This window comes from Podarcis cretensis, assembly GCF_951804945.1.
Source record: "Podarcis cretensis genome assembly, chromosome: 5".
Taxonomy (NCBI): domain Eukaryota; kingdom Metazoa; phylum Chordata; class Lepidosauria; order Squamata; family Lacertidae; genus Podarcis; species Podarcis cretensis.
The window spans coordinates 39,841,179-39,868,995 of record NC_137174.1 but is presented as its reverse complement, the minus strand read 5'-3'; the positions used below and the strand labels follow the sequence as shown (position 1 = coordinate 39,868,995).

Below are 27,817 nucleotides of genomic sequence, written 5' to 3'. Positions count from 1 at the left end.
TAAATCTTAAGTTTTCCTTCCATAATTTTTCCCAATCATCAAATTGTATATTATATCCAAAATCTCTGGCCCATTGTATCATTACCGTTTTAACTTCTTCATCTTTCGTATACCATTCTAACAATATCTTATACATTTCTGACAGAATTTTACAATCATTGTTTATTATATCTGTTTGAAACTTTGAATCTTTGCTGTTTTTTGTGTTTAATATATGCTATATGGTAGCATATAGCTACATAATAGGTATCTGGTTGCACATGGTGCCATGCAACCAGTCCATGCAAAATGTAGACACCCTATACAGTGGTACCTCAGGTTAAGTACTTAATTCATTCCGGAGGTCCATTCTTAACCTGCAACTGTTCTTAACCTGAAGCACCACTTTAGCTAATGGGGCCTCCTGCTGCTGCCACACCGCCGGAGCCCGATTTCTGTTCTCATCCTGAAGCTAAGTTCGTAACCTGAAGCACTATTTCTGGGTTAGCAGAGTCTGTAACCTGAAGCGTATGCAACCTGAAGCGTATGTAACCTGAAGTGTATATAACCGGAGGTACCACTGTATATAGAAATGAGCAAATCAGTGATATTTTAGGGAGCACGCTAGCAAGTGGGCCCATTACTTACATCGTAGGAGCCTACACAACACAAAACACTGTTGCTGCATGTAGGTTTTATTTTATTTATTTATTGTCTTATATTTTGGAAATGTACGTCCAGTATTTTTTTCCTTCAATTTTTTGGGGGCCCCTAAGCTATAGCTTGTTTAGCTTAGATGTAAATCCGGCCCTGTGAGTCGCCATCCCTCATGCTCGCCCTGATCCAGAAACAAGAGTCCCTTCCCACAGGTGTGCCTGCCTCTCGACAGGCTCACCTGTGACTCTTTCCCGCGGCAACTCGGGACTTCTTCTCTGACAGACCCCTCTCTCCGCCGAGCAGGCGGGAAAAGGGCGCGAAGAACGCGGCCGACCGCTCCCAAGGGCGCTGGCCGCGGCCCTTTCCTCTCCGCCGCCTCGCCCTGACGCCATTGCTGCCCCCTCCTGGCGGGATGTCCCCGGCCGGGGAGGAGGAGGCGCGGCCAACCTTTTCCCTCCACCTCAGCGACACTTTGGCGTGAGGGAGAGAGGGAGGCATTATTCCGGCGAGGAGCCGAGAGGCGGGCGGCGTGGCGAAGAGGGAGAGAGCCAAGTTTGTGGCGGTGGCGGCGGCGGCGGCGCTGGGGTCCGCCCCGGGGCGCTGCCCGGCCGAGGGGGCGCCTCCCCGCCTATGCCCCACTGCGAGAGGGCGGAGGAGGCGTGGTGGTGGGCAGCGAGCCCCCTGTGCCGGCGGCGCGCCGACCATGCCATGAGCGCCTCAGCAGCAGCCACAGCAGCTGCCGCCTCCTCCTCCTCCTCCTCCTTTCCCTCTGCAGCCACCCAAGCGCCGGAGAGCAGCCGAGGCGCCGCCGCCCGCCCCCCTCGCCATGCAAGGGCTGTGCTGCTGCCTCTGCCTGGTGGCGGCCGCCGTGGCGGGGCTGTCGGCGGCCAACCGCAACTGCCCGGACCTGGTCGTGGACAGCTGCCTGTGCACCGCCGAGCGCTCCAAGGGACCCGGCCGACAGACCGTCCGCATCAAAGTTGTCTGCAGCGGAGGCGAGTTGGTGGAAACTTTGCAGCCTGCCTTGTTGCCCAACCGCACCGTGTCCCTGTGAGTAAAGGCGCGAGCGCCAGCTCGGAGGGCTCCGAAGGGTCGGGTCTCTAATCTGCCCGGGGTTCTAATCTCGGGTGCGGGGCGCGCGGGAGGGAAACGCTGCACATGCTCAGAGACAAGCCTGTTTTCCTTTTACAGGTTGTCCGATGGAGCTTCAGGATGCTCCCTGTGCTGCCGCTTCAGTGGAGCGTGCTTGCGTAGGGAAGGACCCCCTCCCTCCCTTCCATGTTTGGGCTAGGTACCGTTGATTTCCAAAGGGACGCCCGTTGGCATTCGGCACGACGAAGGCGTGCTGCGCTTTCAGGCATGCAGGAGTGGCGAGGGGTGGCGGGGTGGTTGAAAGGAAATCCAGCTGTCAAAGGGGGCTGCCTCGGGCGGAGCGGGCTGCAGGGACGGGGACTGGAGCAAGCGACGCAAGGGCTCCCTTAGAAGGAAGGAGGTGGACCTGCTGTCGTACACACACTTCTCTGCAGAATGGACATACTTAATGGAAATTATGTGTTTGTAAAATTGGGGGAGGGTGGCAACCGGGAGGCACACCTGAAAGATCTGGGATTTGGTCTTTCCCAATAACACCTCGAAATTCCAATGTAAGGATCTTAGTTTTCTCAGGGTCACAGGAAAACTTGATGCTTCCTTCTCAGTGGACAAATGACAATCTCACCTAGCAAAGAGATCCCAAGCTAATAGTTTGCATAGTGTGCCCTTAAGTCACCTGTGTCTTCTGCCTCCTTGCAATAGAAGTTTGACAGGAAGAAACTCCAGGTATGTTGTGGTGTGGAGGAAGAGAGGAATGAGTAGCAGCCTGGTGCATCTTTCATAAATGCAAATTACTATGGAGGGCTCAGGTCAGATGGTGATTTCTGAACTTTTGGCTTGTCTGCATTTCTAAAGGCTTGTCTACTAGGAGTTCATATTTGCTTCCCTTTCTGGAAACTCTTGGTCGCTTTTTGCTTGCTTTTGGGGGAGCGCTGTGTACTGCGAAGTAAATTGCACACTGCCTTGCCCAGTGGTTTTGCAAATAATACTTCCACAATGCATATTATATCAACTGAGGCATCTTTAAATCTGACAGCGGATAATTTCAGACCCTAAAGATAACAGACAAAAATGCCCTGCATAATAAGGGCTGTTTACTGAAATTGATGGCCTTCCCTTAACTGGATTTGAGAAATGAGATATACTGTCCATATTTTTAGATGCCCACTTTAACTGTTTTGAGCTTGCCAGAAGCTCCCCCCCCCGCTCTTTTTGACCCAGCATGTACTCTTCTAGCTATTTGTGCCTGTTGCATAAACTAAAAATGAACATAAGCCTGCATTCATAAGTGTATTTACTTGGAAGTTTCTCACTGAAACCACTGGGACTTGACATCTAAGAAAATATGGACCAGGGCTGTAAATTAACAGGCTGATCCACTTCACAGCTAAGCTGAAGTACTTAGGTTTAAATCTCACTGTAGTCTTATTGACACAAAGCCTATACTTAAAGTTTGACCCAAAGCCCAATTAAGACTAAAGTGTTAGACTTTAAGATAATGTATCCCAACGTAAGTAGGGTTTAGGGGTACATACAGTGCTGTTGCATATCTATGAAACTCTGTCAAGTTTAGTGGAAGTTACTTCCAGGTAAATGTGTTTAGGACTGCAGCAAAAAGAGTTTGTTTTGTAAAAGAAATCTCAACTGGTTTGTTGAATGAATTGTAAAAATGGGCTAATGTAATTTACTACTAATAGGCCCAAGTATTCCAAACTGTCTAACTTTGCTCCCTAAATCATACCTTCATGCAACTCATTCTGTACTACCAAATCTATTTGTTGACAATTCATGCTGTGAACATTTCCAGCCCTTGCTGGACTTTTCTCTTAAATTCAGTACTTTTTAGAGAGGGAACTGGAAAAGATAATAATTTGCAACATCTGTGGGGCTTGTGCTTGGACATGTACAGCTGTACTCTGTGTTCTGGTACACAACTTTTTGTGAAAGCTGTTGAATATTACGCTGTTCTTACTATTCATCTGGGAATCTCTTCCTCATTAAGGTACAGATGTGCCAACTGCATTTGGAACTGTCTGCAACCCTTCTGAAATATTATACACAACACCATAAAACCATATGATTTAGCATTATCGTTGTGTTTTTATTATCTTAACAATACAACATTCCAACTTGCTTGTGTAGTGTGAAACACACTCTCAGTATATTGGGCTGCAGTCTTATGCACACCTAGTTAGGAGTAAATCTCACTGAACACGACAAGGCTTACTGCTGAGTATATATGCATACAGTTGTGCTACATGTGAACTTTCTCCACCAGTTAACAAGTTTCTGAAAACAAAATGCCACATGTAAAGAAAAGACTATCCTGAAAACATGGAAGCATCGGGTCAGATTTCTTGCATCCCAGTTCTGAACAGTGTTTATTTGGAAGTGACAACCATTCGTTTCAATTTAACTTATTTCCGTATAAACATGCTTAGGAATACAGTGTCTGGCATATATTTATCTAGTAAACTTGTATATGTTTTTTGTTTCCAGCTATTGAATGCAACACATTTTACAAATTTGATACTATTCCCTATAGGACTGTTATATTAGAAAACAAGTGGGCTAGTTGATGGGGGGGGGGAACAGTTGAACTCCTACGATGAAAGGGAAACAAATATATAGTAACTGTCCACTTGCTGACACTTTATCCAATCTTCTGTACTATAAAAACACCATTTTTTTCAAAAATTTATTGCATCATGGAAATGACAAATGCATTTATTGTATTTCACATTTAGAAATCCCTTTAGATCTTTTAAATCAGTTTACTTTACATTTTGTGAACATTTTTAATGTACACATAACTTTTGAAAGTGTTAATTAAAAACTAATATTGGGCTATGAAATGGAAGTTTAAACAATAATCTGAGTAAATGAAAGGAAGGAAATGCCTGTTTCAGTAGCTGAACATGTGGCTGACAGTTTGATTGAAAGTGTCAAATACTTTCTGCAGAGAAAGTGTTTATGGTGAATTAAATTACACTTGTGTGACATTTGGCCAGCTGCAGAAATTGGTGATAAAAAGCGCAAACACTAGTGTCCATAGATATGTTTTTCTAGCTGCATGGAAGAGCTGGGAAAGAGCATTTTCATGCAGACAGTGTCTGTTTCCATTCAGTTTTATTGGCCCATGGAGAAGGAGCTGCAGCATATGGAACATAACTTCTCAGATTGTTTTAACAAACTGAGAATAGAGGGGGTGAACAAAATAAATGTGTGTTACAGATGCAATAGCACCTTTTAAAAGCGTAGAAACCATTTTATCCAGTAATAAAAAAACCTTCAATACTTTTGTAATAAATCAAGATTACTTTTTTCTTAGGTAATATTTCCATGCAAAACTAGGCTGACTGGCCAAAGCATAAGAACTGCTGCATCAGGAAATAAGTAGACTCAGATGGGTACCCTGGCAGCTGTACCTCTACCATATTACTGATATTGCAAGGGATGTCTATCTGCCACATAAGAATAATATGTTCTCTGGCAAACAAATCGTTGGAAAGTGGTTGAAAGGCCCATTTTGTTTTGAACAGTGAGAGGGTTTTTTTTTTTTTTGCAGCAGAGTACTATTTATCTACTAGCAGTCTTGTACCTGGCATTACTTGAGAATTCTAAGAAAACAAAAGCTCAGGGCAGTTTTGAAACCAGTGGTTAAAATCTGTGCAGTTTTGAAAGGTTGAGTCTTTGAATCAAAATGGCATCTTGATTCAGAATAGAAGAAAACCTGCTCCATGATCTCAGGAATTGTCGTGCAAAGTTTGGTGACCATACCTTAAGAGGTGTCCAAAGACATAGCAAACTGGCAAACAACTTTCCAAAATAAAGGATAGATGTAGGTTAAGATTGTGCTAGATTCCACTACTCACACGAATAATAATAAACTGCATAACTATTATACAATGGGATATGCTTAGTCAGCTAACAAAGCTGGTGTATTGGAGGGAAAGGAACTTACGGTTTAATTTCTCCTTTAAGTTGAGTCAAATGCACATGGCAGGATTAAACAGAACTGCTGGTAGATAGTTTGCAAATGTAGGCCATTATCTTGTGTTTGAGTGTCAAGAGAGCTTTGCAACCTTGATTTGAATTAACAGGTTTGAGAAACTGTACATCTTATGATTGTCTGGGCTGTTGAACGTGAGACCCCATAAATTAAAGAAGTGCACTGGCAGTTGAACCCAACTGAGACGATTAGGCAGCTGCTCTGCCTTATTGATGTTTAAAAGGGTACTTTGTTTAAAATATTCTCCATGCATGCCATTCTGCCTAATAATTCATGACTCTAGAAATGGAAACTCTGCAATTTTAGCAGTATGGATTTTCAAAGCATTTTGATTTTTTTTTATTTTATAAAAGTATTTGAGGAAAGTGTTTCCCACTGATATGCCAGTTTCTTATTCCATATATTAGGTTGGATCTATATTTACCGTAGTTATGCTTAGAGTAGACCATCAAAAATGATGGAATTTCAGTAGAGTTACTCTAAGCATGACTATGTCAGATTCCATACCATGGTTATTAAGTGTTTGGCTATTGAGATGACTGTACCTTTTTCCCTTGGCCACAAACTCTAACAAAATAGAGCAATTGCAAACATTTATTAAATCCTGACATCAGCTGTTTCTAAAACAAGTGATACCATAACTGCTGCAATATGCTTAATTACTAGCAATATTGCTATAAAATATTTTATTGTCTTCTGGTGAAGGTCATTAATGTACAGTGGTATCTCGGGTTACAGACACTTCAGGTTATGTGTTTTTGGGTTGTGCACGGTGCCAAACCCGGAAATACCGGAACGGGTTGCTTCTGGGTTTTGGCGCATGCACAGAAGCGCCAAATCACAACCCGCATGTGCACAGACGTGGCACTGCGGGTTGCAAATGCTGCAGGTTGCGAATGTGCCTCCTGCACGGATCACATGCACAACCCGAGGTTCCACTGTATTTAATTAGGATGTTTGTACCATGTGTTTGCCGATTTAGAATAATACAGTGTTTCAGCAAGCAACTCAAATAAATAAAAACAAACAGTTTTTCTTTGTTTAAACTTTATGTCAGAATACTTGGGGAATATTTGTGCATGATATTGACTCTGTTTGCATGTAATGGTAAACCATGGTCAGAAATGAGCCATGGTTTATTAAAGTCCTATATGGCCTAGGACCCTCTTACCTAAGGGTCCGTCTCTCCAGGTATGCCCCATGGAGGACCTTAAGGTCTGCAAATAATAACACCCTGAAGATCCCAGGCCCCATAGAGATTAGACTGGCCTCGACCAGAGCCAGGGCCTTTTCGGCCCTGGCCCTGGCCTGGTGGAACGCTCTCTCACAAGAGACTAGGGCACTGCGGGATTTGACATCTTTCCGCAAGGCCTGTAAGACAGAGCTGTTCCACCAGGCCTTTGGTCAGGGTTCAGTCTGATTCTTTTCTTTCTGTATAAGAACAAGCATTAAAGAGGCCTCCTAGCCCGCTCACAGGTCCTTTATAAGACCAGTGATAACAGTTGGCAATGGAGAATATTAACCACTCTCAATTTTACCCATGGGTTGCCATCTATCCAGATTTTAATTTGCTCTGAACTAATTTTAAGATGTATTTTAATTAATTGGTTGTCTGTTTTTATGTTCTTTGTATACTGTGTTAGTTTTGTGATGTTAGCCGCCCTGAGCCTGGCTCTGACCGGGGAGGCCGGGGTACAAATAATTTTTTTTTTAAAAAAAATTATTATTATTATTATTATTATTATTATTATTATTATTATTGAACAGCATGCTGCTTTCAATTTTGCCCTGCTCAGAGCTGGGAAATAAACCATGGAATGGTTGACTTAGTGTTAACATGCAAACCATCAACTCATGGTTTGTTTCTTTCCAAACAAATCACAAGTGGAAGGTTTCTTCTTGTCTTCTGCTCATAGTTTATTTGGAGAGAAGCAAACTATGAGTGCTGGATCGCACATAATACTGATTTATTAATATTTATTATTTTATCCTCTTCTTTTCTTTTTCTTCATCTCTTGTATGTTGTTGGATGGAAACATTTGTTTTGCAGTTTCCAATGTCAATCCACCTTCACAACTGTGATGGGATGATGAGCTGCTTGTGCGTAAAAGCTTAGTCCCTCAGGGTTTGCTCAGCTTAGCAAAACTCTGTCTTTAGCGGAGCCCTTAAGCATGGCTCCCTCAGTCGCTGGCAGAATCCGACAGTGGGCGTTTGCGGAATCTCTTCCAACATAAAAGCGTGACAGTTTCCGGCGAGGTGTGGGTGTCCCTATAGGAGGTCCTGAAACCTCCTCACTGTTTTCGCTGGAAGTGTCCCAGAGCTCTTCTTCCGACTCCCTTTCCCTCGGAGCTCCTTCTCTCCCCCTGCTGGTTCCTTCCTCTGCTGTTAAGTCTCTCCTAACCTCCTTGAGCCCTTCCACCACCTGCTCTGATGGCAGTTCCCTGACAACAACTTTTCATTTAAAAATCAATACACATTATTTTTTTAAAAAAATATATTAAAAACAATACCAGTACTGATGGAGACTGTAAAATAGATGCAAAATATAACATAGTTCCATAAAGTTTCAAATATTTACTAGTGTCATAACTTCTTTTTTTGTATGTGTGTGGATTATTATTTTTTTTGCTGATGTTTGGCTTTAATTTTTTTGTTGCCCAGATTTGCTTTCCCTCTGCTACAACTCTGCTTCATGGATCATGCATTGATATGGTAGCCCACATTAGCAAAGTGTTGTTGGAGTTCATTGCCACTAAGATCATAAACCTATTGGTGCAAGGTGTAATGATTGCTAGTTTATGTCCCCGTAAGTAGTAGAATATTTCTGAAACTTTTTGATCAGTTAAATTGCTGTAAACCCAAATTTTATGTCTTGAATTATACTTGGTTTAAAATTTTGGTCTAAATCAAATAATGGATTACAGGCTTTGAACATTGTTCCAGTGCAAGCTGCCCAGCTGCACCCACCTCTCATCTCCCTGCGCCATGCTATGAGAAAATTGCAGAGAGAGCTTGTTTGTCTCTCAAACTAGGAATGGTAAGCAAAGCACAAACCTTGGCTTCTGCTTGTGGCTTGCTTGGAGTGAAGCAAACCATGAGTCTGATAATGCAGAACTTGCACTGTAGTTCATGCGTTCCCAGAGAAAGAGGAGACGTTCTACCTCCATGGTCAGAGGCATTATACTGCTGGACAGCAGTTCCTGAGAATCTCAAGTTGCAAGAGTGCTGTTGCATTTGTATCTAGCTTGAAGGCTTCCCACAGGCATCTGGTCAGCCACAGTGAGGACAGGATGCTAGATGAGATATGCCAGTGGCCTGATCTAGCAGGCTTGCCTTAAATTCTTAGGATTGAGCAGTGTGTTCAATCATTCACAACAATGTCAAGCATCGTTTTAAAAAATTTGTGTGCAGTAAGTTCGCTTTTAAAAAATAAACACCCAGCACCTTGTCTTGAGGCCACCTTAAGTTTCTGATCCCAGTTTATCTGCTGGTTGAACACGTCCCTGGTCCTGTTGCCTGTCTTGAACTTCAGACCATTGGTCCATCTAACTCAGTATTGTGCACATGGAATGGCAGTGGCTCTCCAGGTTTTCCGGGCATGGTGGTCTTTAACTTCACAAGTTTGCTTCTGGTACATACCAGTTTTTAAAGGGACCTTCTACAAATGGTTAAACTAATTGTAATTCATTAAAGTGGTATGTCTGAAGGCTTACAAGGTGATGTGTGTAACAGTCTGTCTAAAAAACTGATCTCCCCTGTCTTTCTGGCATCTCCTTTCTTATTGCTCTAAGGCTTGCTGCATTTACTTCTTATTCCTAGTGTCCTGGTTGTGTTCAGATCTCTCAATTTCACAGTCTTCCTGTATTATTCGTTTGCAGTCCTCTGCAGTTGTTCATTGTCTCAGTGAGCCATTCCTGCTATGGCTCTGAGCTCTGGGCTCTAGCCCTAATAGCTGGACTGCAGCTCACAACATGGATTTCTAACTTCAACCCTCTTAGTTCTTTCTATAGCTGATCAGGCTCTGTCTTGCCTAATGGAACTGTTATGTTGCAGCCCACATTTCTCTTCACCTTTCCTGAAGTATCTGCAGCTGCCTTCGTTTTGCTGAGCCTCACCTGCTCTCTCTATCCAGGATGGAATATAAAGACGAAAGGTCATTGACACTTTAGCTCCTTCACCAGATACAGCTATTCTCATCCCACGATAGGACCACAGGAAATGTAGTATGCCAACAAACATATGTTCAGACAATGTAAAACAAGGAATTCTTCTCCCACTTCTCAGGAAATGTAGTTATTGTGAGCCGGGAGAACAAATTTTTCTTGTACGTATATGAAATCTGAAAGCTTGGACAATACCTCCTCATTGCTTATAGAAGAGCTTTATTCTCTATTGTCAATTTTATCTTCATCTTAATTAGATTAAAATGAATGTCATTATTTTTGGACATATGTATGCAAAGTGTGAAGTTGGCATTTACACCAGCCTTGTAAATAAAATACAGTATTTTTACTAGCCTGCTGTGGACTAATAGAGGAGGGAATAGAAGTTTTCTCTCTCGCATTACTGTGTTGGGGATAGACGCCTCTGGCATCCCACTTGGTTTCTGTGCTGGCTCAAAAAAGAGGTGGAGGGGGGTTCAGAGGGTAATTGATGCCTCATAGTGGGAGGTGCCAGATTCCCACTATGGAGGCAATATCCCCCCTCTTTAATAGGGCCTCCTGGGATCCAGAAGTGTTAAATAGCTATCGCCTGTCAGTTATCCCCTTCTTGTGCAAGGTTGTCAAGAGAGTGAAAATGGCCCAGCTGCAGGAATATTGGGAGAAGAAGTAGATTATCTGGACCCATTTCAGTTTGTTTTCCAACACAAATATGGAACTGAAGCTGCCCTGTTTGATTGTTGGAAGTGGTGCACGGGAATGCACTCCTGTTGATTCTCCTCAACCTCTCCATGGCTTTTGATACAGTTAACTACTGTATTCTTCTGGACTAACTCTGTGGGTTGTGTGTGAAAAGCATCACACAGTGGTGGTTTAGCTCGTTCCAACTGGTGTCAATAGTAGGGGCAATTTTCTGCACCATGTGAAAGGATCTGTGGTGCCCCACATGGCTCCATTTTATAAGCCATCCTGTTTAGCATTTTCTTGAAACTGCTGGGAACTGTCATCACGATATTTGGAGAGAGAGGTGTCACTGGTACACTCTGTCTCATGGTTTTAGCTAAATTGGAAGAGACTTTTCAGGCTCTTGGCTGATGCTTGAAGATGGTAATGGGCAGAATGAGGGCCAATACATTGAGACTGAATCCCAACAAGATGGTGGTGTTGTGGGTGCTAAGTTCTTGTGTCTGAGATGTAGAGAGGCAGCCTGCCTTGGATGGGGTTGCATTCCTGGAAAGGACAGGTATATAGCTTGTGGGTGCTCCTTGATCTAGCTCTAGGGCCCTTCTTGGAGAGAGAAGACTTGACAACTGTGATCTAAGCTCTTATCATCTCCTGGATTATTGAAAAGTGCTCTGATAGCTGTTCCAGAATCAGTGCTCTGGGCATCTCCTGCCTGGTAGGGCTGGGTGATATCAGCTTTTCAACATTGCAGTGCATCACCAGCCAAACATTACGGCTTGGCAATATACCACAGTGTTAAGGGGAAAAGGATACATTGGCCTCTGCCCGCAAGACACTGGGTGAAACTGCCCCAGCTTTCACCTAGTCTCATGGGCTTGGACAATGTAGCTTGTTGGTGCTGCTCAGCTGGAGGGAGAGAATTCCCCCCCCCCCCAGGAGACAGCCCCTGTGCTCTTGCCATTCACACACAAGTGAGCGGAGCAACGGAGCTCCTTTAACTGCTCACTGTGGGGAGTGGCAACCACGTTCCCCTCAGCTGAGCAGTTTCACAGAGCTCCCACCCTGCCACCGGCTTGTGGGAGCCAGTGCCGGGTTGGGGGCTCCTTTAACTGCTCAACAGAGGCAAGGGCAGCTGCACACTCCTCAGCTGAGCAGTTTAAAGATGCAAAGGGAGGAACAAGCTGTATCTTGACTCCCTCCAGCAGATGCTGCTACTAGAGGGACTTAGGAGCGGTGGCGGTTTCACCAGCGATATCCTGCTGAGTGAACCTGACATCGTAGTCTGCTCTTCATACTGGTGCTGGGCGATATATCGCCCAGGCCTACTACCTGGATTGTTGCAGTGTGCTCTGTTAGCAGTTTTGTTGCCCCTGAAGGTTCAAGGGGGTGTTAGCCTTTATAGTAGTGGCCTCCCAAGTTCTGAGATTCATCTCCCAGGCGTGTACTTGGCTCTTACATTATTCACATTTTTGTGGCATCCTTAGGTACACCTTTTCACCCAGGATTGGGAAATGGCTGAATGTGAGTTTTGGTATCTGATGCCATATTGCTATATTTTCATTTGGTGTTTCATACCTTTTGATTTTAGATTGCATTTCCCCCTGCTTATTGTTTTCCCCACTTTACACCCAGGATTATCTGTGAATTGGAAATCTATTTCCAATCATGGCTTGATTGCATGTGCGATTATATGATAACTGTAGTGTAACAGGAACTTGTATGAAATACACCATGTAGAGGAAGTGAGCGAGAGTTTTCCCATTGTGCATACACTTTCTCACTAGAGTAGTGGCAGCATTGGCTGGGATGGGGAAGGAACATGGGATGAAGCTTTTGCAAGAATGGAGAACAGGTCAGTGGCTTGGGAGGGAGAGGTGCAATTAATTTAGTGGTCCTCCATTTACCAAGAGGCAGTGGTTTCTTCTATCCAGAAGGGTGAGTGGAAAATTGCATGAGTGGCTCATATAAGCAGTAAAACGGTTTTAAGTGAGCACTCAAATGATGAATATTCAAAACTGAAGTCTAGTTTTTTCTTACTTCTTTGATTTCCTCTCTCTCTCTCTCTCTTGTGTGTGTATATGTGTGTCAAATACCAGCCATTGAATATTATGGAAGAAGCATTACCATCAGCTTTTATTGATCTGCTGAGTTTTAAATTGCATAGCAAAGGAGAGTGAATTAAGTACTAATCTAGAACACTGGGAACAATATTTTAAATCACTGGGACACACTGGAAAGAATGGAAATGATTTGAAACACCTGGCTGACTTCTCTTTGACAATGTGCAAACTATTATAAAGCTATTCAAAAGCAAGTTGTTCTGCCAGAATGCAGTAGCAGCAGACTCTTGAAGCATTTTTATAGTATTTGGGGCTGCAGGCAGTTAGGGGAGCTGCTGGTTCTTGGCTCCTTTCCCCCCCACTTAGGATCTTTGCAGGAAAGGACATCATTTTACCCTGATAAGTACATCCCAAGTCTATCTTTTCTGCTGTCCACTTCTGAAAATGTTGAAGTGTCGCTGCATATTGTTGACGCATCTAATGAAAACTGCATGGAACATTTCATGGTTTCAAAAGCTAAGAGTAAGGAAATAATAGTGACTGGGACAGAAACCACAGTATCTGGCAAATTGCTACATTATTGTTGTAAGTGTTCTTTTATTTGTAGGAATGCTTTACAGTATCTGAGACAGTAAACCACAACGTTTTGCTACATTAGACAGCAGTCACGAGCTTGATTTTGTGGGTCAATTAGAATAATTCCCATGTGTACATATAATCCAAATAAATATAGTGTATCCAAGTATATATTTTCTGGAACGGGAGGGCGGTGATGGCCTTCCAGTCAAACATCCAATATCTATGTGGAAGTTCTGTTTAAAACGGCTGTAGTGTTGTCACTAAAATTAATTCCCCCCCTAAATAAACCAGTAAATGAATAAATGCATTGATTTAAAATTAGATTAGAAAAAGAAATGGAGCATAAATAATTTTCTTCATTTGAACTTTGGAGGCAGGGTGACAAATTCAAGTTCTTACCCCACAATGCATGTCTATTCTGTGTAAATCACATTAGTTTCATGAGGCTTACTCCCAGGTAAGTGGACATACAGTTGCAGCCTATGCCTTTGCAGAAGAGTGTTGCGCACTCTTGTTCAACCTGTTCTGTGATTAGCAAGGAAAGGAGTGTTATTCCTTGGATCATGATGAATTGCACTTCACCATGCATAGGAATTTAATTATGTTTTTAGACCCACTTATAGTAGCTGTAGAGAAGGAAGGATGGAGTTAAATCTGTGTTGAACTTTCTTCTTAACTAAGATACTAAGAGGACACATCCCCATATTTGTTTTGGTCTAGTTAATATGCAGGATGGATTAATTCAAAAGGGCAAGTGACAGCTTTACTGGGAAGAGGGAGAAATGGACAGATTGTAGAATTACTATACTGTACAATAAGTATCTTTGTATAGTGAGGTGGTCATTGATATAATGCTGATCATTATTAGTAGTTCAGAATGCTGATTCTGCCTTGAAAGCTTAACATTATATTTACATTATAATACCAAATGTTTCTTAGACATAGTTGCTTATAAAACCCAACTAAAAAATCAAACTAACTCGTTACATTTTCCAAATGCTATGTTTCTACAAGAATATTTATTCTTGGGCAAACCAATTCTCTGCTACCATTTCAGTTACTGTAGCTTTGCAGAAGCTTCCCATCTAAGTGGCAAGTAGGCGTGGAGGAGAAATTCGCTTCAGTTTTAATTTAAAGGTGAACCTGCATCACTTGCATTTTCTGAAACACCATGTGATCCAAGAAAGACCATACCAGCCATCCTTCAAAATTTGCAACTCTCTGAATTTTGCAATTCAGCTATATAGCCCAGATCTTATGGCATTGTATTTCTGATTGGAGGTTTTGAAAGCCTTTGTTCTGGCCTTTGGCTGTTCAGTTTACATGAACTAGAAGAACAGTAGGATGGCACTAGGCCCTTCACAGAAATTTAAAGTGTTGCGTTGTCATACTTGGGCTCATGGTTTGTTTCTCTCCAAGCTATGAGTGGTGACCAAGATTTTTTTTTTTTGCGTACTGCTCATAGTTTGTTTGGAGAGAAACCAACCACTACCTCAGGTTTCTACAGCATGGCAAGTCGGTCCCTTGGTTTGTTTCCATCTACAGCATGGCAGGAGCAAAGAAGGAACACCACACATTTTTTAGAGCAGTGTGCTACAACAGCACATGCTTCATTCACATTAAATCATAGTTTGTTTTAAACCACAGTTTAATATGACATGCAGAGTTTACTTCGGTGCCAACTGCCATCTTAAAGGCAATCATCCAATAAAAAGCAATATGAGTGATTTTTTTCTAAATTGGCTCCTGCTTCATTGCCGCAAAGGTGGGAGTTCAGTATCCTGTGTACACTGAATGAGTGACCACTGCCCTGGACATTATACAGCTGTTAGCAACAGCCTTTAAAACAAATGAGTACTTTGTTGGATTGAAACCCTTACTTTCAACACATACTGGATGGCAATAACTTAGATAAATGTATTGTATTGGGAATGTTTATTTTCTGTAATGGTATTTCAGACATTGTAACACCAGAGTGGCTTACAAATGAGGATAACTCAGTTGGTAGAGCACAAAACTCCTAATCTTCAGGGTTGTGGGTTCAAGCCCCATCTTGGGTGAAAGATTCCTGCATTGCAGGGAGTTGTAGATGATGCTTGTGTTCTATTCTATGTTAATGCCTTCAATGTCTTAGTGAAACTCTGAATTTATTGGCATGAATGAAATTGTTAGCCGACGGAGCATTTTATACATTTTTTTTAGTGTCATAGTTGGGAGAAAAGTTAGGTAGGAAAGCAAATTTTCAATTCTGGACCTATTTCCCCCCACCTTCTTCTTTGGCGATCGCTCATAGCTGAGTAAGATCCTCTTCCATAAACACAGTTTTAACAGTGAGTCTGTAAGTGACTGTGGAGGCCAATTGTGGATCCACACGTCCTTCTACCGTGGGGACATAGGTTTCCGGGTGGGAGCTGATAATGGTGAGGGTTTGCCAAGCGTTTCTCCCTCTTAGCGCATTACTTCCTTGCGTCCTGAGTTTGAGTGACTTCAAAGCCCATGACACCTTTGGTAAAGGCTGTTCTCCAACTGGGGCGCTCGCAGGCCAGTTTTTCCCAGTTGTCGGAGTTTATACTACATACTACATACTTTTCCATGTAAGAGAAAATTGACAGCTCAAGATTTCATTGCTACCACATGACATGGAAATATCTGATGATCATTGCCATGATTGATTATCATAACCATGATCAATATAGATGGTGAAAGTGCTGTCATGTTTACTATGTACTATTTCCCCCCCTTTTTTAAAAGAAAAACTATCCCACCCTCCAGAACATGCAGACATTTTAACTTTCAAAACATTTGAGAATCAGGTATTGGACATAATAGTCAAAGAATAGGCAGCTGTGGGTGGTCAAAATTTTCCTCCGTTGCTTCTGCAATGTTTGATCCTTGTGTTTGAAGAAAAATGTTAAGATTTTTGCCTTTGAATGATAAACCCAGTTACTGAAATTACTGTAGAAAGTTTACTGATACCCTGAGAATTGGTTTGCTCCATCCGTATATTGTGAGGCTTTTAAAATTCCTGTCATCTAGTTCGGATTTGGGACAGGACAATGACTAAACATGAAGGTAAAGAGAAAAGAGCATAACCCGAGGCTGCCTAAAGGCATGGTGATTTAAGTGAAGCTACAGCTTGAAACTTACTAACAGAGCTGCCTTGTTTTGACAGTTCAAGGAGTCTCAAGACAGAGAAATTGCCTCCTAACCATTCAGCATTGCACTGTTACTGCAGAGTGTGTGTGACCAAATCTATGGAAAGAAATAGCTTACTTAATGTGGAGTTTGTGCTCATTAACAACTAGTACATTTATATTACTTTCACAGAAGGTTTTTTTTTTTTTTTTGGCTAGGGGGGAAACCTTTTTTAACTTGGTATTTTAAAAAGTGCTGAATCTTAAGCATGTAAAACTTCTAGATGTTAACAGCTTGGCAAGCTTCCTTTGCAAAATAGCAGCAAAAAGAGACCTTGAGAAGACAGACCATTTTTTTAAAAAAATTGCTTTCTTATATTCAGCTTTCATAAACCATTGAGGGAAATATCAAGCCCTCATCACCTCCAATGTTGTCACGGCTTAATAATAAAATATTAAGAAGACTATTTAGTTGAGTGCAGTTACTAAGTTCAGAGCCTGCGTGAAGTTTTAACAGAGTTGGAAACAGCTTCTTAAAACTAGGAACAAAGAAAGTAAGGGGTTCAAAATGGGGAAGATGGAAAGGGACAATTTAGTAAACTTTGGTCTGAAGAGAAACTAACCCTTTCCAAGAAAGTTAAGTCTCAACTCGTGATTTCAGAACTGGCTGAGGCAGATGGCATGAATTAGGGAAGCTGAGATTTTAAAAGTAGTTTTCCTTGGATTTTATGGAGGAGAATCTGTGGATTTTCATAATCTAAATCCCAAGAGAGAAAAAACTTGCCATATGATTATTTATTGCACTTTGTCCACACCTTTGGTTGTCTTGCTGATACTTTCTTCCATTGGTATTTTTGTTTTTAATACTTGAACCTGTGCTGCTATCCAGGTGCCAAAAAAAGCAATAAACCTGTCAGGTTTTCCAGGAGATCAGTAGCTGGAAGGAGAAGGCTCTTGAGTACTTGAAAGGATATTAACCTTGGCAAAGATAAAAAATCCTAGACTTGGAAGGAATCCAGTGGATCATCTAAGTCAATGTTTTCTCTTTTTTTATAGGAAAGAGCTCACAATCTCAGATTGTTCCATTACTGACCTGCTCAAATAGTTATGATATTCTCCTTAATGTTAACCTTGAGCAAACTCCTTGATTTGTTTGTGATGTGCTTATGACTGGCACTGAGAAAAGGGTGAACAACTGTTCTGCCTTCAGTTACTCTTTATTTTTGTGTAATTAATTAATTAATTAGTTGCTTTTAAACGTGTTGCCCGACTCTTCCACTAAAAATTACTCAAAGGGGCTTGGCATTCTTTTAAACATAGCAAGACAAACATAAAGCCTATGCTAGATGACAAAGCCTTACCAAAAAACCCCAAACCCCTTGGTCTTGTGCTTTTCTTTCTACTCTTCTCCCTCCCCACATACTAGGGTTGTTAGAAGCAAACCATATCTTGATGTTTCGTGCAGGCTGGCAAACTATGACTTGCCATAATTAGTGAAAGAGGGCTTCATGGTGTGAAAGGAAGAGAGGGAGAAAGGATGCTTGGGTATCTTTTGAGGCTCGTTGATATAATGTCAAACAATTGTTGACATATGAACCAGCCCAATGTATATAGCCCTCCTGCCCATCTTTTTTAGGATGACGAATTATGCACAATTCCCCTTTCCCTGTCAGCATCATATGCTTTACATTTGAATTCAATGCCTGTCCAAATGTAGGTTTAACTTTTCAACTTGCCTGGGGTCCTTAGAAGGGGGAGCTGTTTCCTGCGAGGCATTGCTCCAGGAGAGGAACTGCAGGAACCATTAAAGGGGCAAACTTTCCAATCTGCTTTGTCCCACCACCTGCCTGTGACCCTTATAATGCTGCTCCTTAAGTATTTGCTCCTGTTGTCTCTGATGTCTTTATGGGGGCTTCGCTTTGTCTGTTTGGCAGGAACATGGATGCATTTGGCTTTTCATTTTTTGTGTGGAAACGTTAACATGTTGTTGTCTTGAATTTTTACGAGTTGTATTTTTATGTGTGTTTGACTTTTGTATTTGTGTGTTATTCCTTGGGAGCCTTATTTAGCAGAAAGACGGCATGTAAAGAAACAGTAGCATGTAACACCAGTGCCAAATGAAATAATTACTTCTCAGCTATTGGGGAGAATTCGGCCTTTGATAAGGAATGCAATGCCATTGGTTTCTCTCTTAGCAGCACCACACTGTTAATTGGAATTCAGTTATATTGCATGAGAAGAATATGGCTGGATCAGACCAAAATGTTATGAAATCCAGCATCCTGTTCCTTAGAGTAGCCAGCTAGATGGGAGGCCTTTAAAAGGACATTAGGGTAGTAGTCCTCTCATGGGCTGACGGATCGGAAGGTTGGCGGTTCAAATCCATACAACGGTGTGAGCTTCCATTGCTCTGCCCCAGCTTCTGTCAACCTAGCAGTTCGAAAGCATGCCAGTGCAAGTAGATAAATAGGTACTGCTGCGGCAGGAAGGTAAACGGCCTTTCTGTGCACTCTGGCACTCGTCACAGTGTCCCGTTGCATCAGAAGCTGTTTAGTCATGCTGGCCACATGACCCGGAAAGCTGTCTGTGGACAAACGCCAGTTCCCTCTGCCTGAAAGCGAGATGAGCACCACACCCCATAGTTGCCTTTGACTGGACCTAACCGTCCAGGGGTCCTTTACCTTTTACCTTTACCTTAGTGCAATGTGCATGAGCTGTAGTGAACCGTGGGCTTGTGGGCTCCTCCTTCTCCTCCCATGAGGCTGGGAGGACTTCAGAAGCTTTTGTTCCCACTTCCCATTTTGCCCATGTCAGGGCTTGTGGTTAAATATCCACTAGGTCTACTTTAATCTGGCCAGCTTCATAACTTGTTTTGGAAACTTGATCATAGTGTTAAACTGATTCTTGGAAACTGTGCTTTACTTACAGTGAAAATAAATGCTTCTGAATCCTTCCTCCTGGTCTCATGTGAGATGGCAACATGAGAAGGGGGGAAGGGTATTAGTCCAAGATTTACTGCATGCCATACAGGCATACAGGTTGAGCTAAACCATGGTTTATCATGACATGTGAACTAGCTCATAGTCCCAAGCCTAAGTACTGTACCTGCAGGGCATCACTTGGTAAGTTTGTGATAATTTGTTTATCTTTACCTCTAAAGAAAACATTCCACATTTATTCCTCAAGTAATGTTGCTATTTTAATACAACCTTTGTTTAGGACAATGTATACTACTTGCTTTTGTTTTCTAGCATGTTCAGGTTGGCTGCACATTTTGTTGTTTTATTTTTCCTTCCATCCACTTCCCCTAAGTCAGGAACTGCAGTTTCCTGTGGCGAGTTTTTTTAGATATTCTCGAAGGAAACTGCATTGCTAAATTCTAAAACTGTCTATTTTGAGTTCAAAAGCACTTCTTCCTTTACGAAAATGTAATTTATATCGCTTAAAAAAAATATTAGCCAGATAATGGTGGCCTTGTATGAAAAAAGTTTAACATTTGAAAAGTTTTAAAGGGCATTTAAAGATAAAGGTGCATTGTTACAGCTCTTGGAAATCTGTCCAGATGCTCAATAGTGTTGGGATAGCCTTTAGCCATTTGAAATATATTTTGTTATTGAAAGGATATAAAAACACTCTGAGCATATAAAATCTTTTGGCTGGTTTACAGACTTAACATTCCAGAACATTAAGGAGGAGGGGAAAGCCCTTAATTTTTTATTGAGAGTTCATGAAACTGTTAGATGCTATTGACAGAACTCTCCTGGGAACTGAGCAAATGCTACAAGGAGACTTTTATAGTGTGATCGTGTGTGTGTGTGTGTGTGTGTGTGTGTGTACATACACACACATACCCAGAAGTAAATCCCATTGAGTTGAGTGGGGTTTATTCTGTAGGATTGCAGCCTCCTTGTTTATTTGCTTGGTGTATTTCTCCCCTCTAAAGTATGTTCAATTCAAAGATGTAGTGATAATTTGCTGAACTGGTAAATAATTTGGAAGCCACATGTTTTTGGGAGATGGTTGTGGTGCATTTTGCTACTGTTAGTGCAATTACTATTGTTCAGCTATTCTTTTTCCACCTTAAACAATAATGTGATATGACTAGTTATTTCTCTTGTGTTTGCAAAGAATGTATACTTGGGTTTAGTGTGAGTAATAAAATATAGCTAGAAGCCTTGGGAAATATAACAGTATAAACATTGTACATTCTCTAATAAGCTTGACAGGAGCGCTCTTAAATCACACTCCAGACAACAATCTAAGTAAATAAAAAGAAAGACTATGATCAGTAATTTTGTTTTTACTTTCCGGTATTAAAGTTTGCAAGAGGCACTTAAAACATCCTTTTTCAAAAAGTCTTTGTATGAAACAATTTACTACCTACTGGGTGTGTCTCTGGTCAGCAGCAATATTTGCTGGAGGCCCTTTCTGAGGAAGTGGTGGTAGCCAAAGTAGCTGACTAGAATTTGTTTAGAATTGGCATTCCACTTTTGTTTATTCCTTCATCTCCCCTTCTATTTCTTCTGCAGTTGCAGAAGGAGAGGTCTATAGAATTCTGAAATCTTTGTCTAGTAAGAGCCCAGTGTGGGTGTCTTCTCCTTCCAGATACACACCTTGGGAAGGCAAGAGGTTTTCAGTAAGGTGAACGGATCACCTATCTCATGATACACAAACTTCTGTAGAAGAAAGGATGGTGTGCTCAGTTTTGTCTTTAAAGAAAACATTCCAGATTTCTTCCTAAACTGATGTTGCTACTTTCATATAACATGTGTAGACTATTTGATTTTTGTTGTTGTTGCAAGCACAGTGTATCACATAGTGCACTTACTGTATTTCCCCCTCCTCATTTACATTTCACAAGAGCCCCCTCCTTATCTACATTTGGTCATCTTAGGTTTCAGGCTGTCCAAGAAGGCAACATTCACCATCTAGCTTCTTTTCCTTCATCTTTAGAGAAGTTTGTAGTTGTGCTTCTTCATGTCCCCCTAAAGCAAGAAAGGGGAACTTGCTAATGAATCAATCTCATCCAGCATGGCCATTGATCAAGCATGATAGAAGTTGCACTCCAAAAACTTCTAGAGGTCCACAGGTTCTTCACTTCTGCCCTAAATAATGACCAGCACCCCATCATTGGTTTTCCAGTGGGTTTTTCCTTAAATGGTGTTTCCAACAATGCTAGGCCAAGTTGCCAGGCAAGACCACATGTTGATTACATTGACATAATATACACACACAGGAAACATGCTTTTTATACTGCAAAATGCCACTTGAATAAAACAGGGACTTCCTACATATGTGTGCACATATAATCACTGTGGTATTTATCTCTGTGCTTACTTTCATTGTTTGGTAATATTCTTGAGAGTTAGAGAATATGATGACTGCTGGTGCTAGACAGAAGGTTTATAGAGCAGTTATCTTGGTAGAGGGATATACGGTAAGTATTCTGGCCTAAGCACATGTCAGGCTGTGGTTCTATCACATGGGTGGCTAACCTGTGGCCCATGAGATGATGTTAGACTCAAATTCCCAGCTGTCTTAGCCAACATGGCCAATGTAGTCAAACAATATCAGGAGAGCTACAGGTTAGTCACTCTTGCCATCAGTGTTCGAAACTCCCATTGTTCTAGGTGCATTTTGCAATAGGGAATTTCATTAGCGCAAGCAGTTTCTGACCTTTGGGTACAGTACTACGCTTAAGATTTCAGATTAAAACTGCAGAGTGGAAGGAAAGGAGGACCTTTCCCTGCCTCCCCATTTCCAGCTGCTCTCTGAAGACTGGAGAAGAGACCCTTTAAAAATATTAGGGGGTGGGCAGGGGAAGGATTAGACCATGTGAAAAATGACATAATATTTTAGCTGCAGTTCATTCATCTTCAGCTTTGTATTCTTGTTATAAAAAAGTGTGCCTAGACATTCCATTGTTGTGCCCATAACCTATGCTTAAGGTGCCATTTAGCTCCTAGCTTTCATATCTCTGTTTCTAACACTGCTTGCCATGTCCCGTCAGTTAAACTTGTGTCTGATCCACACTTTCATGTAAATCAATATTCAACTTGATTAACTCGAAAAGCAAACAACTTATACATGCAGATGGTAAAATACTCAGCTGTAGAGGAAAGATCAACAAGTTTAGCTTTGACTAAGATGAAAGTGATGGCATGGATGAGTGAAAAGAAATGACAAATTCAGGTTATCCAGGCTGCAAGTCTGGTGGCAAAGCGAGTGGGAGGTTTTTTCTTTTGAGGATAATTAGTCTAAAAAGGGATAGATGTTCTACAGAGGAGCAATGAAGGATAATAGATCCTAACTAAGGCTTTATGAGTTACTAACAGATCAATGGTGGGAACATTAAGTCAGTTCTAATTACAGAGACTGCCGGGCAGGCTGCAATTTAATGACCCCTGGCAGCGGGCCCAAGTATCCCTATTGGCTGGTTGGGTCCACTGCCAGGTGAACACCCAGACAAGGACTGCTGGCATTGGCCAACAGCTGGCAGCTGGGCAATCCGGCCTGCCATTGGTCGGATCACTAGCATGGTCCGGGATCTGGCCACAACACTGCCCACCCAGGAAGGTGAGCGGACTTAACAAACAACACATTGACTAGTCGAGGTAGAGCAGTTACTATTCCGACAATAGCAAGTCTATCTCAAAAATGTATTCCCTTAATGCTGACAATTTCAAATATATTTCAGTGTATCAAAAATTTGAAAGCCATTTTTATATCATGGTGGCAAGTGAGCTACTAATTCTATAGCCTCTATTAACCTAGAGGTTTTGCATTTAGTACCAAAAATCATTTTAAAATAATTTGTAACCAATACTTTGCCACCTCTTTTGCCTTGACTTTCTATTCTTTATTTAAAAGAGACCTGTCAACTTTCTACCACTGACAAGAGTTCCAATTTCCATAGGGCCACGTTGGTCTCTTATAGTTCTGACTGTGTTCTATCCTGGCAAATAGCTGCCAGTTGCTTAGATTGTATGAGAATATTTGATTGTGTTCTAGAAAACAAGACACGTCGGGCTGACAGCATTGTTTTAAAAGAGTTTCAAAACCTATTACATCTGCGGGAATGGGGAAACACTTAGATTAACCAAACTTCATTTTCAGTTTATTGTAGCTCCAGGACATTGATTTCCTGCAAAAGCTTTGGAATTCCTTGAGGATATTACTGCCAGACTTTGTTATTTTTAAAAGCAATTTAGCCAACCACAGTAACTGTACATGTAAATGTTTCAGGAGGCATTGGGCAGGGTGGTAAGTTAATGCTCACTATACTGTGTCGTCGTGGAACAAATGAAATACAACTTAATGGAGTATGCTTTTGCTAATGTGGAAGAAACAAAGGCAGAATACAACTTGGACATTCTTGAGATGGGAAGAAAGTATTAGTGTGTGCACATGGGATCAAGTGTTAGGTGGTTGGTTTTTATTATTTAGGTAAGTGGCTAGAACACTGTTTTTTGGGAAGAATGATATCTAAGGTTTCAGATAGGGGTGAAACGAAAGGAACATCAAATATTGAACAACACGCTTGGCTACAGTGCGATTTTTTAAGTACCTAAGCTGGTAGATTGCAAGTGTAGCACAGAAAAGGTATTTGATGCAGGGAATGGAAAGGTCAGAATCATGTTAGTCAGTGGCAACTCTATTAGGAATGTCAAGGGCCGGATTGATTTGGAGATTGACATTTCCTTTCAGGTAGTGACCTCACATGTCAAAGTTTAAGCACTTTGGTCTGAGGGAAAAGTACAATCTTCTTTTTATCAACAAAGGCTAATGCATCTTGAAATGGATAAGAACTTCCTGGGTTATATACTTTTTTATTAAATAGTATAATCAGCTTCATATAAACTTCATACATAGCAAGTGAAAACTAACCCCTATAAAGTAATAATTTAAAAATGCTAGCTGAAAAGAAGAAGAGGGGATAGTTTTGAGAATGTCATGGCTGGTGCTTGGAAGGATTGTGGGCTGAAGATGGAATCAACCAATTGCTAGAAGGGACAACTGAATTTTAAACGAAACAGAAGAATTGAAATTATAACTCCAAGATTTAGAAATGTCATCAAGTAGAGGGCCTGATTCACTGACATAACTTTCCCCAGCACCAGCACAGGCAGCATCCAAATCTGAAAGATATTTGCAGCCTGAGATACCCCGTGGTCCAGCAGCTCTGCTAAGTATAGTTAGGTGCTTGTCAATATTTTATTGAGTTTTGTTTTTAAATAATAATAATAATAATAATAATAATAATAATAATAATAATAATAATAATTTATTATTTATACCCCGCCCATCTGGCTGAGTTTCCCCAGCCACTCTGGGCGGCTCCCAATCAGTGTTAAAAACAATACAGCATTACATATTAAAAACTTCCCTGAACAGGGCTGCCTTAAGATGTCTTCTGAATGTCAGGTAATTCTTTATCTCTTTGACATCTGATGGGAGGGCGTTCCACAGGTCGGGCGCCACTACCGAGAAGGCCCTCTGCCTGGTTCCCTGTAGCCTCACTTCTCGCAATGAGGGAACCGCCAGAAGGCCCTCGGCGCTGGATCTCAGTGTCCGGGCTGAACGATGGGGGTGGAGATGCTCCTTCAGGTATACAGGACCATAACCATAACAGGGAGGTGAACCTAAAGAACAGCAGAAAGGGTAATAGAAGTTAAGGGGAGACTTTCTTCTGTGTATTTTTGTTTTCAAGACAAAGTTGATGTAGATGATGAAATCTGGCCAGAATTGAAAACAGGACTGTGCCACATTTGTTTTGGAGGCCTTGTGGTCCATTGCATCGCCAGCATCTTTAGAGCACAGCTTGGTGTCCTCCTGTCACATGCCAATACCATTATATTTCTGTTGCTGCACAGATCATGTGTGCTGATACAGAATGAGAAAGCATGTCCTGTCATTTCTAACCCAAACCATGCAATGGAATGAAGAAATTTCTGTAAAGAATCCTATTTTCTTGTGCCCTACACATTAGCAGAATATGCCACACAATAGCTATCAAATGTCTGCCTTGATCCAGCTGCAGTTGTGTGCATAGTTTCGAATGACAATATGCATCCTCATCACAAGGCCAACTCAGATGGTTCAGTGGAGTCTGAGTACTCATCCTATTGGTGCTCAGGCTGACCTGCATTGCATCTGTACTGAATACTTTTTGCATGGATTGAGTATTCATTTTAAGTGACTGGAAACAGAGAACCAAACCACTTGGTTTCATGGCTGAGTGGTTAAGAAAATATGAAACAATAAAGATCACATGACGCTGAGGCCAAATACCTGAACATGTTTGGATACTGCACTTTGCTGCTGTTTTAGTGTGGTTTAAAAAAGTTTGGTTTAAGTTGAAATTAATCTGGTGTTCTCATTAAGAATGAATTTTCTAGAAGATGACGATCCTGAAATAAAGCTTTTGCTTTCAAGACATATTTTAACAATTAGAGGTAATCTTTTCTTTCCATGCTCTGATGTGTATGGTTAAATTTAGGTGAAAGTAATAAATGATGTAGTAGTTTTAATGGGGGAAAATAAGCTTAATTTACCATTCCTGGCCAAATTGCACCTCTTTGGTATTAAGCTTGCTGACCCTTCCGTTTATTATACAGTATATTTGTTTCAATCCAACGTCAAAATAAAAATGTCATATTCAAATATGTTGCCAGCTCTAAATATTTTTAGCTGATAATCCACTTTCTTTCTGATCGGTCATCTTTGCAAAATTGTGTGGTAAACTCAGTTCTATGAATGCAACTCCTAGTGGCAAAAATCACACCATCAATGTACAATGTATCAGCAGGTTTGGGAAGCAATTGCTTTTGTTGTGTGCTAATTTGTATACTGCTTAAGCAGTTTACAAAGATGAGCAGCCAATTGCAGAAGCATTAAAATATAAACCCACATATTTAAAATATGTCATAAAACAATTCCATTAAAACACTACAGTAATTAAGATAGAGGCGATTCAGGTTGATATATCAAGGGAATATGTATTCAAAAGCTGCTGGAATGCCAATATGGTTGGGTCCTCTTATATTTCAGCAGTGAGCACATTCTATAACACTGGGGCCACCACTGAAAAAGCCTGACTCTCTCTCACCACAGACCAAAATCATTAGGCTGTGATAAGGCTAACAATGTTCCATTTGTTGATCTTAATGCCTTTACTGAACAGTGGAGGGGAAGGAAGTCTTTCAGGTAACCTGGTCCAGAGTTGTTTTGGGGTTTTCTATTGTAAATAACAAGATGGTAAAACTGGCTTCAGAGGTATTAGGCAGCCAGTACAGACCCATTACATTCTGCTGGCATGAGTTCTCTTCTTTCTCCTCATGCTACATGTCAGCTAACATGAAAAGGAAGAGAAGAAGTAAAACCAATATTGTATGTTGCTTTGGCTTTGTGGATAATTGAAAGGATATCATATTTGGAGCAGGGAGGGTGGAATTGGGTAAATTCTGGGAACAATTGTAGGAAAAAGCTGTCCTTCTATCCAGTAGTTGTCTCTTTTAGAAACTCACTGCCTACTACTATCTACCAGAATAAAATTCATCCTTGTCATTAGGTTGTAGGGTTGTCTGTTAATGTACAGTTTCCTGGGTGTAAATAAATGTGTGCACACAACCATGTGTGTGTGTTCCACAGCTTTTCCTCTGTCCTCTTCAATGTCATTCATAGCCTGGCAACAAGAAGATTAGTTTTGGAACAAATGCATTGCCTTGATTGTGTGGGGAACAAGAGTGCCTGGCTGTATCAGGTGGGTAGGCAGAGATGGACATGTGCTAAAGCTGAGGAGATGGGTAGCAATAAAGATTCCAATCCCACCCTTTCTTTTTTCTTTACAATGTTTGCTATATTAGAACTCAAAAACCTGTCGCGTTTTGTTGAAGGTTCCCACTTGGCCATGTCCAAATCCCTTAATTGTAAAAAAACAGTGTCAGCCTCCGTATTGACCCTCGTGGAGTGCCTATGTCGACAACTAGACTTGCCTCACTCTATGGAGGCACAGGTTGCAGCCACAGCAAAGGTGGCATTTTTCCATCTCCACCGTATTAATCAGTTGGTCCCTTACCTTTCTCGCCCTGATCTGGCCACAGTGATTCATGTGACGGTCACCTCCAGGCTTGATTATTGTAACTCTACATGGGGCTGCCCTTGAAGCTGACCCAGAAACTCCAGTGGGTGCAGAATGCCGCGGTGAGGCTCTTTATAGGGTCCTTGCCGTGGGATCACATTCATCCAGTGCTTTACCAGCTGCACTGGCTCCCGGTGGAGTACAGGGTCAGGTTTAAGGTGCTGGTTTTGACCTTTAAAGCTCTATGCGGCCTAGGACCCTCGTACCTACGGGACCGCCTCTCCTGGTATGCCCCACGGGGGACCTTAAGGTCCATAAATTACAACACTTTGGAGGTCCCAAGCCTCAAGGAGGTTAGATTGGTTTCAGCTAGGGCCAGG

At 41.6% G+C, this 27,817-nt stretch overlaps 1 protein-coding gene across 1 annotated transcript in view; it reads left to right on the top strand.

Annotated features, from left to right (window-relative positions):
- The first annotated feature begins 1,297 nt into the window (after nt 1-1,297).
- Nucleotides 1,298-27,817, top strand: part of ADGRA1 (adhesion G protein-coupled receptor A1) — a 336,089-nt gene continuing 309,569 nt past the window's right edge. The window contains exon 1 of the mRNA XM_079978410.1: nt 1,298-1,686. Within this exon, the coding sequence (XP_079834536.1) occupies nt 1,463-1,686 (224 nt within the window). The 5' untranslated portion in view covers nt 1,298-1,462. The remainder of the gene's footprint in view (nt 1,687-27,817) is intronic.